Raw genomic sequence first — 11,736 nt, 5'->3', positions numbered from 1 at the left:
GAACTGGATAAATTCATGGAGGTTAAGTCCATTAATGGCTATTAGCCAAAATGGCTAAGGAATGGTGTCCCTAGCCTCTTTTTGTCAGAAGATGGTGAAAGACGGCAGGAGAGAGATCACTTGATCATTACCTGTTAGGTTCACTCCCTCTGGTGCACCTGGCATTGGCCACTGTCGGTAGATAGGATACTGGGCTCGATGGACCTTTGGTCTGACCCAGTACGGCCATTCTTATGTTCTTATGAAATGGTTAAAAAAGAATTGCATATATTTTAATATACATACTATACAAATATTTAATTCCCAGAGCTTCTATGCTTATTTTTACACTGGCTATTCACAGTTGATAATGGTTTCAAGAGCAGATTTTTTCTTCAAGATCTCCATACTTCATTAATTGGTACTGGGGAAAAGTAGCCATGTTTAAAAGAGAATTTAGTTGTCAATCAGTTTTCCTTTTAATCACAAAGCTGTCCCAATGGTACTATATCAAATCAAATCCTACTTGCCTTAGTCACACTCGTAGTCCCACTGCTATAGAGGTCTACTACTTATATGAGGAAGAGAAGCAGGATTAGGTTTATAAGACCAGATCCTCAAAGCTATTTAGGCATCTAATGCCTGTTGATTTCAATAGGAGATAGGAGGCTAACTATCTTTGTGGACTTGGGCCATGATTTCTATGTCCACCCTCAGATTTCCAGTTGTGTGGAACACACTAAAAGTTCAATCCGCTCCTGCACCTGAGCACTACTTGATGTAGGAGGTGGCCATGAGGCATCTGGTTATGGCTCCCTGATTCTCAGGTGCCAGCTGTGACCCCAACATGACTTACGGCTGCAGCTGGCTTCGCTGAGTTGCACCACTGCCATAGGAGCCTACCCAATGAAGTATTTGAATAGCATAATTACATTGCACCATGCCCTCTCCTCCCCTCCCTCCCCAATACTTACCCTACTCCAGGGGAGGGGAGGCCACAGGTGCAGGGTCTGGATTTAGCATACTTGTGTAAGCAGGAAATTACCTTCCAAGAGGCGAATTCTCTGCTGGGCATTTACGGACAGATTAGAGCCTGAGTGGACAATGGGGCTGTAATTGTGTAGCTGATCTGGCACCAAAACCCCAATCCTGCCAACATTCAAGTGCATACTTAATTTTGGGCACATGAGTAGTCCCACTGAAATTGATTCAGTGGGACTACTCACATGCTTCAAGGTAAGTGCATGCTTAAGTGTCTGCAGAATCATGGTCTAATATTAAGCTCCTGCTCCCACAGACATTGGTTTTAGCAGAAGCAGGAGCTGACCCATAATAACCCTAGAAAGCTGCACAATTGTATATGTGTCTTGTTTTTTCAGTTTAAATTGCATCTTGACCTATATCATAAAGAGCAAATGTAATGTTGTAAGTGCCACACAGTGACTGTGATTAACCATAATGTGTTTTCTTTATTGAAACCCCATTGTCTGCATGCTACCAGCTGTGAAATTATGCAATAAGCCATAATTAAACAATGAAAGAGTAAACCAAATTAGTTAGGTGTGATTTGGTGCAGTGAGACGCACAAGGTGACTTTTTAAGTTTTATCAGCACAAAGCAAGAAAAACAAAATACAACCATGTAACTTATGCTTTAACAAGTCCACTGTGATCATCTGTAGAACACTACCAAAGATCAGTTTGCGGTACAGAATAACAATGCTACTAAATACAGACTACAGTGGACATCTCAGTTTGCCTTACTCAGATGAGGAGTACCTTCAAAGTCAAAAAGACTCCACATGTGAATAATGAGTAGGTGCGGCTCTGAATGCATATTTAACTACAGCATGCTACTTCTGTTGTTGGAGAACTGATTCTCAGCGAAGAAAATTTATATCACTGTAACTTTATAGAAACTGCCATTGATAATTAAACCCAATGGCAGGTATTGGGCCTGTTGCTATTTGTAAGTCGTGCCATATTGCATTTTTTCATAGACATAACTGCACAAATGTACAATACTGTTGCACAATTGTCTCTCTAATGCATGCCTTTAAAAGCTCATTTCTTGGGACAGTGCCAGTTATCTATTTGCAGCAACGCTTCAACTACAGCTTATCTATATGGTTTTGCCTGTCAAACATGGCTTTCAAACTTTATTTCCTACTGGATTTCTCAGCTGTGGAGGTTGTTTTTGCTTTTTCTGGAGGTGCTGTGTCTTGTGCTGGTGGTGGTATTATCCGTGGTTTAGCAACCTGGGAAGGTTTAATGTCAGGCATCTCTTCACCATGTTTGTACACACTTACAGTGACATCCACTGTTTCTCCACCATACTTGTTCTTGACATTGATGCTATATTTGCCTGAGTCCTCTGAGGACACTCCCTTGATTGTAAAGCTGGCAACATTTCCATGCTCCATTGAAACTAAATAATGTTCATTAAGTTCAAATTTCTTGTCATTCCAAAGCCACACGACTTCAGGATCAGGATTTCCAAATACAGAACAGGTCAGATTCAAAGTCTAAGAAAAAGAAAAGTCATTTAAGGCATCAGTCAAATAGAAGGTTTATTTGAACATGCTGGTTGTTACCACACTTATTATACATTAGGAGCAAGAGAAAGACAAAGGAAAGTGTAGGTCTTCTACTCAGCAGGGCAGCAGAGCCAATAATGGACATCAAAAAGGCTGAGGAGTTTAATGTCTATTTTGCATCAGTTTTCACTAAAAAGGTAAATCGTGACCAGATATTTAACACAATTAATATTAGCAACAAAGGGGAAAGACCGCAAGCCAAAATATTTAGATACCTTAGACCAGGGGTCGGCAACCTTCAGCACATGGCCCATCAGGGTAATCCACTGGCGGGCCGCGAGACATTTTGTTTATATTGACCATCCACAAGCATGGCCCCCCGCAGCTCCCAGTGGCCATGGTTCACCATTCCCAGCCAATGGGAGCTGCGGGAAGCAATAGCCAGCACATCCCTGCAGCCCGCGTCACTTCCCGCAGCTCCCATTGGCCAGGAACAGTGAACCGCAGCCACTGGGAGCTGCCGGGAGCTCTGCCTGCAGACAGTCAACATAAACAAAATGTCTCCATGGCCCGCCAGCGGATTAGCCTAATGGGCCACGTGCCAAAGGTTGCTGACCCCAGCATTAGTCATATTCAAGTCAGCAGGGCCTGATGAAATCCACCCTAGTGTGCTTAAGGAACTAGCTGAAACAATCTTAGAACCATTAGTGATTATCTTTGAGAACTCACAGAGGATGGCTGAGGTCCCAGATCACGGGAGAAGGACAAATACAGTACCTGTCTTTAAATGAGGGTGGGGGAAAGATGATCTGGGGAATTATAGACTAGACAGCCTAACTTCAATATCTGGAAAGATACTGGAACAAATTATTAAGCAATCAATTTGTAAGCACCTAAAGGATAATAGGGTTACATAATGAATAACCAGCATAGATTTGTCATGAACAAATCATATCAAACCAACCTAATTTCCTTATTTGACATGATATTGGCCTACTGGATGAGGGGAAGCTGTAAATGTGATATATCTTGATTTTAGTAAGGCTTTTCACACAGTCCCACATGACACTCTCATAAGCAAACTGAAAAAAAGTGGTCTACATGAAATTACTGTAAGATGGGTGCATAACTGGTTGAAAGATTGTACTCAAAGAGTAGTTATCAGTGATTCACTGTCAGACTGGGAGGACATATATAGTGGGGTCCTGCAGGGGTCTGGTTCAATATTTTCATTAATGACTCCAATAACGGAGAGGAGAGTATGCTTATAAAATTTGCAGATAACACCAAGCTGGGAGAGGTTTAAAGCACTTTGAAGGATAAAATTAGAATTCAAAATGACATTGACAAATTAGAGGATTAGTCTGAATTCAACAAGAACACAGTACTACACTTAGGAATGAAGAATCAGGTGCTTAACTACAATATGGCGAATATCTAGCTAGGCAGTAATACTGCAGAAAAGGATCTGTGGTTTATAGTGGATCAGAAATGGAATATACAATCAGAGAATCATAGGTTGGGAGGGACAGCAAGGATCATCTAGTCTAACCCAATGCCAAGATGCAGGATTTGTTGTGTCTAAACTATCCGAGACAGATGGCTCTTCAGCCTCCTTTTGAAAATCTCCAGTGAAGGAGCTTCCACAACCTCCCTAGGCACTCTGTTCCATTGGTTCAACAACGTGGTGAAGTTGCTAAAAAGGCTAAAGTAATTCTGGATTGTGTTAACTGGAGTGTTGTACGTGAGATGAGGAAGATGATTGTCCCACTACTCATCACTGGTGAGGCCTCACTTGCAGTACTATGTCCAGTTCTTGGCACCACACTTTAAGAAAGATATGGACAAATTGGAGAGACTATGGAGGAGAGCAACAAATATAATAAAAGGTTTAGAAAACCTGACTTCTGAGGAAAGGTTAAAAAAACTGGGCATGTTTAGTCTTGAGAAAAGAAGATTGAGGGGGGAGATTGGATAACAGTTTTCAAATGTTAAGGGTTGCTATAAAGAGGATGGTAATCAATTATTCTCCATGTGCACTGAAAGTAGGACAAAAAGTAATCAGCTTAATCTGCTGCAAAGGAGATTTAAGCTAGATATTAGGAAAAGCTTTCTAAATAGAAGGATAGTGTTAAGTGCTGGAATAGGCTTCCAAGGGATGTTGTGGAATCCCAGTCATTGGAAGTTTTTAAGAACAGGTTAGACAAACACCTATCGGGGATGGCCTAGGTATCCTTGGTCCTGCCACAGTGCAGGGGACTGGGCTAGATGCCTTTTCAATGTCCCTTACAGCCCTACATTTTCATGATTCTATGGGTCTTCTGGGGAGAGGGAGAGGAGGAATCCACAACATAGATAAGGATTACACTGTTTAAGGGTTCACTTTGAGATTTAACTTTAGCTTCACTAATCAAACTGTGGCTAATATACATACATTTAGACTTGTGAAGACTGAAAATACAGATACATAAAGTATATTTCTAACTTTCCTTGTTTGAGACACAACCTTTCCACCATCTTATCAGTGATTATGATTCAATAATAGCCCGAGGGTAACATTGTCTGAAGATGGTAATTTGGACTGTCATTGCAGTCTTGCCTGCAGCAGACTCCTGACAAGCCATTAGTCTAACATGATGTTCAGACAATGATACATTTAAAAATAATCCTTTGAAATTTCTACATATGCACCATTGGAAGAGCTGAGCAAACTACTTCAGATGCAGGCCTCCCAAGATTATTGGAGATGTTTAAATTCACTGTGAAAGCAACTAATATTATAGACTCTCCAGTCATCTAGGCTCTGTCTACTGGTTAAATAATAACACTAAATATGTCTTGATATACAATATAGTTTACAAGTATAAGACATAGAAATTTACATCAGATATATTTATATACTATATATGTCTGTCTATCACTATATATGTGGTGATGAGATCAGTACAATAAATGGAAGACCTATATGAGACATTGTATAGTCATGTGGTTCATTTCAAATATAATGCACCTTTGACTCTCTCTCTTTCATTCTGCCCACAAATCGCACTCCAATGAAGTTATTTTTAACATTTCAGGCCACTGAACTGCAGCATTTGAGAGAGAACATAATGTCTAAATGTCACCACTTTGACCTCAACACCCATCAATATTGGAGATTTTTTTAATATGTCAATATTGAGAATCAGTCAGAGTGCTGATACCTAGGGTGCATTTAAATATCCCAAATAGTCACTCTTGTGTATTTGGGGCTGCTCTGGTTTACAGTGGTCACCTTTAAAACCATTCATATGATAACAGTGTTCGAATACATTAAGGGCTGTTATAAAAAGGATGATGATCCATGTCCATTGAAGGCAGGACAAGAAGTAATCATAATCTGCAGCAAGGGAGACTAAGGTTAGATATTAGAAGAAATTTTCTAACTATAAGAATAGTTAAGTATTGGAATAGTTTACCAAGGAAGGTTGCAGTATAATATTTTGCCACTGGCTGTATGAAGAATACTGCAGCACACCTTTACTGAGTGCTGGAGACAGTCTACATTCCTTTTACAATAAAGTTGTTGTGGTTGCTAGCATCCATTTTGCCTTTGTGTCTGTGTGATTAACCTGACATGGTGTCAGAAGAAAAACAATAGAAACTGCAGAATTTTATCAAAATGCCAAATTTTCACACCCCAAAGAGCTTCGGCTCCGACAGACCATCAGAGTGGCCTGTCTGGAAAGAGCAGTTTCCATGTTTTTGCATCACAAGTAATTGCAGGAAAATGCAAGTTACTTCCCTAGTCTATGCCATTGGCAGAGAAACTGAATATATCTTCAAGTTCTCTGCCTTTGGAGAGGAAAACCAAAGAACAGATACACTGTGGTGCTGGCTACGTTTGATGAGCAATTCGCATAATGTGGTTTATAACAGCATAAGTGTTTTTCTACCAGTGTGTCCAAATTCCTGGGGAATCTGTGGAATCTTTCATAAGAGACTTGCCTGACAGGGCAGAAAACTGATTTTGAAGACAAAAAGGAAAAGCGGAAGACTGATTGACATTTTAGACAAGGGACTGTAGATAAACTGCAAATGAAGAGAGATTTAACCCTTCACACAGCAATAGAAATGGCAAGACAATCAGAGATCATTAAAAATCAAAACAGAGACCAGTATCTGCCAGAAAGAAACCTAGAGGAAGTGACTTGCAAACAGAATCACAACAGGACATAGAGCACAGCTGCAAAAAGCAATTGCAGTAATCCTCAAAGGCAATGTGGGGTAAGCCCCAGGTAAAACATAACACTTTTCAGATTAGATGCACAAGATGTGGGAAAAATAACAGTCCAAGAGGTGATTGCTCAGATAAAGGAGCCAAGTGCCGTAAATTCACAAAAATTGGACATTTTGCAGCTCTCTGCCTCACAAAGGCAGTATGGGAAGTGACCACCGAGAATCAAGAGCCATTTTTTCTGGGTTTAAGCATGCGTAATGACACACAGCCAGCGTGGAGGGTGAAACTGGATATTTGTGGAAAGACTGTTAATTGGAAGCTTACAGCCCAATGTGAGGTGTGTGACTATACCTGCTACAAAAAGCAACCTGGGCATATAAGCAAATTCAAATAAGTTTTTAGTTATATTCAGACAGGATGGCTTAAGTATCTAAAGAACACTATGGACATGGCACAAGACTATTTTGTTTTATGAAGACAATTAAGTGAGTCCAATGGACTAATGATTAAAGGTGATCACATTTCTCCTCTCAAAGATGGCAATTCTAAATCACATCTATGAAGGACATCAAAGGCTAACTAAATGCTGTGAATGGGCCAATCAGTCAGTGAAGTGGCTTGAAATCAGCAAGGATGTGAAGAATAAAGTATTTTCATGCAAACGTTGCAGAACTAACAGACCAACACAACGCAAAGCACCTCTAGTAATACTTCTACCAGATAGACCCTGGAAGAGGCTAGCAGAAGATTTATATGAATTCAGAGGACACCATTACCAAGTTGTAGTGGATTATTTTTCTAGATATATTGAAACAATATATCCGAAAGATGCAACGTGTAACAGTGTTATCAAGAAATTAAAGAGCACATTCATCCATTGTGCTATTCCAGAACAACTATTGATGGACAATGGATCACAATTCACCACAGCTAAATTTAAGTCATTCCACACAAAATATGATTTTGAACACATCACTAGCAGCTCACATTACCCACAAGCAAATGGTGGGGCTGATAGGGCTGTTCAGACAGCCAAGAAAATATTGAGCCAGGAAGATCCATTCCTTGTTCTTCTGAGCTACAGATCAACACTATACCCCAGACCAACCTCTAATGGGCAGGCAAGTCAGGACTACTATTCTAACCCTGGAAAAAAATCCAGCCCCAAAGTGACCAGACCTAAGAAGAGTAGCCAAATCGGGTCAAAAGACAAAAAGATCTTATGAACACTTCTATAGCCTATATCACTCAGATAATTGCCTGATCTGGAACCTGGTAACCATGTTTGTGTCAAAAGTGGATGGAAGTAAAGAATGGAGAACTCCCTGCTGTTGTAAACAAAAAAAAAAAGACTGCATCACCCTGATTATACACTATTGAGACAGACGGCAGAGAGTTCAACAGGAACCATCAACATCTTCAGTTTTTTTCTAGAGAATGAACAATCAACTGAACAAACTCTACAAACTGCAGGTGAAGAACCAGAAGAAGATTCACTTACTCCAAACCTGCCTGAGAGAGCCCTTGCAAATAAAAAGACAGCCTAGTCACTAAGTTGTTATCAGTTCTGGCCATAGAGTTGAAAAAACAGTATGATTTAGGGATGATTAACAGATGAACATGTGTTGAGATGTAAAAAACAATTGTATAGTTTTAAAAATTGTTAAAATGCAGAAAAGGAAAGAGATGATGGAAAGTTTTAACTGCATTAGTTTAGTCACTAGGTGGTGGTATGTGAAGAATACTGCAGCACAACTTTATCAAGAGCTAGAGACAGTATACATTCTTTTTACAATAAAGCTGTTGTTTCTAGCATCCATCATGCCTCAGGTTAGTCACACAGAAACAGACACCTGTTGTTGGAGGTTTTTAAAAACAAGTTGTACAAACACCTGCCAGGGGTGGGCTAGGTTTACTTGGTCCTGCCTCAGCACAGAGGGTTATACTAAATGACTTCTCAAGGCCCCTTCCAGCCCTACATTTCTGTGATTCCCTATTGTCCCTTTATAAGTGTCAGTGATCCTGTATGCACATATTTATGTGTATATATCCTCATATGTGTGTATGATTAGGATCATGTTCCACCCTTTTTGTTGTAACTGCTTTTTATAACTTGATTGCACTTTCATTTTGTACATTTTTGGTTTCTTTTAAAAATTGTTAATAAAACTCTGCGAATTTGAAGTTTTACTTCTCCATGATCCATTCCATTTCTCTCTGATTTCAGACAGCAGAAATGACTTCTTCACCGATTCAGGATTTAATCTTCTAGCTTCCTCATAGCATCAGGCCTCCCACAGAAGCCTTTTGTTTCTTTAAACTCATCATAAAACATAGCCTTAATTTAGAGCCAGACTTTTCAAGGCATGATTTTGTGCAAGCAAACTGCAATTTGCATGTGTGCACATTGGAAATTGAACATGTACATATTAGGGTACAGCTGCACTAAGTTGTTTCATTACTGATTTGTTGACCTTAAGATGTTTGTTTTGACTTATAATACCCTAAATGGACTGGGACCTACCGATTAAGTGTCTTGCATTGGATCGTACTGAGGGTAGTTACTCCTCCTACTGCCATGGCTACACTCTAATTTTAGCAAGCTAATACAGGCATGTCTCCTTGAGCTGGGAATTACACCCCCAGCTCAACGAGTAGACTTACCATGTGACTGTTTGCCTGAATTGTGCTTGACACACACAAAACACATTTCTCTCGGAGCTGAGCCAGGAGCCCAATGGACAGGCCCCAGATAGCTACAGATGGCTTGGACTACCCTGACTTGTGAGCTAAGTCCAGATAGGGACAGTGTTTCTTTAGAGAAAGAGCTGGCTGCAGAGAGTTGGATTACAGCAACTGGAGGGGAAGCAACCCAGGAGTTACTCTTTCTGCAGAACAGATGATGCCATTTTGTCTCTTATAGCCAAAGGACTTGACAGACCATATTTTCTACAGGGCCTTGCTGGGGCTCAGCTCTGGCCCCTCTTCACTCAGTGGCAGAAAATGTGACCTTGCACGTATGGTGAATGCAAGGTCACGTTGTGTGGAGGATGCTATTTTGAGCCCTGCAACCTCTTTCTTTACAAATTATGCACTGGTGCTTGAGACCAATCTAAAGCCTCCAGTTCCATGATGGCGAGACTGAACCCCAATGTTCCCCTGCTTCTGTGAGGACTGACTGCTAGATAAACCTGGCAGGCCTCTTCTGCATCCAGAGCTGGAGGATGGACAGGGCTGGAGACCATCAGAGATCCACTCCATTCAAAGGAGAGAGCTATTGACTTCCCACCATGGACAACAGCCCTTCTCATCAAGTTTCTATTACACCAAGCAGGTAAGGCCTGTTGGGAAACTTGGGGGCAGTTCTGTTTTTCATACACACAGACACAAAATCATATAAGAGGTTACTCACCCTGTATAGGCGGCAAAGAGTTCTGTGGCACCTTATAGACTAACAAATGTATTGGCGCATGAGCTTTCGTGGGTGAATACCCACTTTGTCACATGCATCCGACGAAGTGGATATTCACCCATGAAAGCTCATGCTCCAATACGTCTGTTAGTCTGTAAGGTGTCACAGAAATCTTTGCATAATGACAGGTTTCAGAGTAGCAGCCGTGTTAGTCTGTATCCGCAAAAAAAACAGGAGTACTTGTGGCACCTTAAAGACTAACAAATTTATTTTAGCATGAGCTTTCGTGAGCTAAAGCTCACTTCTTCGGATGCATAGAATGTCTGTGTGTTCCATTCTATGCATCCGAAGAAGTGAGCTTTAGCTCACGAAAGCTCATGCTAAAATAAATTTGTTAGTCTTTAAGGTGCCACAAGTACTCCTGTTTTTTTTACAGAAATCTTTGCTGCTTTTACAGATCCAGACTAACACAGCTACCCCTCTGATACTTGTCACCCTGTATAGTAACTACAGTTCGAGATGTGTGTCCTTACGGATGCTCCACTTCAGGTGCACATTTGCCTCTCAAGCCCTTGATGGGAGATTTTTCTGCTAGCAGTGCCCATTTGGCCCATGCATGCAGCCTGCAGCCTGCACCTCCTCATGCCTGACACTGAGGCTATATAGGGATGCACAGGTGAACCGCCCTCAGTTCCTTCTCCACTTAAACATCTCCACAGAGAACAGTCAGAATCAGGGGGAAAGGAAGGGTGGGTGGTGGAGCACCCTTAGGGACACACATCTCAATGAACTGTAGTTACTGAATGAGGTAAGTAACCTCTTCTTCTTTGAGTAGTGTCACTATGGGTGCTCCACTTTAAGCGACATCTGAGCAGTTTCCCCAGCGGAAGAAGGGAGCTTCGGAACTAAGTCCAGAACTGAAGATGGAACTGCAGTACCTAGTGCTGAATAGGATCTGATGGCATGGATAACAGCATAGTGCTTTGAAATTGAATGTATTGAAGCCCACATAGCGGCCTACATATCTCAGACACAGGTACATTCTTAAGCAGTACTGTGGATGCTGCATGGACTTGATAGTATGTGCTATCACCTTTTCAGGAGGATGAACCCCTGCAGTCTTATAACAAGTGGCAATACATCCAGCTATCCATCTCAATAGTCTCTGAGCAGAAATTGTGGATCCATGAAGGAGATGAACAGCCTGGATGACCTTCAAAATTGCTTGGTCCTATCCAAGAAGAAGGCCAGTGCTGCCCTTCTAATTCCAGGGTATGAAAACAAGACTCTCGAAGAGAGTTATGTGGCTTCAGGAGAAACACTGGTATATGAATAGATGGGTTAAGGTGGAACTCCAAGAGAAACTTAGGTAAAAATTTAGGATGTGGGTGTAAAGAAACCATATCCTTGAAGAATATCATCAATGGGGGAATCTGCCATCAAGGCACTAATCTTCCCAATTCTATGCAATAAATTATGGCTACTAGAAAGGCCGTCTTCATAGATAAAGGGAGTAAAGAACAGATTGCCATAGGTCCAAATAGATGTTTAATAAAGGTAATTGAGTACTTGGTTGAGGTCCCAAGTCAG

At 41.0% G+C, this 11,736-nt stretch overlaps 1 protein-coding gene across 1 annotated transcript in view; it reads right to left on the bottom strand.

The window, feature by feature from the left end:
- Window positions 1-1,435: 1,435 nt before the first annotated feature.
- MYOM2 (myomesin 2) overlaps window positions 1,436-11,736 on the bottom strand; it is a 112,635-nt gene continuing 102,334 nt past the window's right edge. The window contains exon 37 of the mRNA XM_045010421.1: window positions 1,436-2,503. Within this exon, the coding sequence (XP_044866356.1) occupies window positions 2,138-2,503 (366 nt within the window). The 3' untranslated portion in view covers window positions 1,436-2,137. The remainder of the gene's footprint in view (window positions 2,504-11,736) is intronic.

The sequence above is a fragment of the Mauremys mutica genome, chromosome 3 (assembly GCF_020497125.1).
Source record: "Mauremys mutica isolate MM-2020 ecotype Southern chromosome 3, ASM2049712v1, whole genome shotgun sequence".
NCBI lineage: Eukaryota > Metazoa > Chordata > Testudines > Geoemydidae > Mauremys > Mauremys mutica.
The sequence above is the reverse complement of the archived record's forward strand: the minus strand, read 5'-3'. Positions and strand labels throughout refer to the sequence as shown.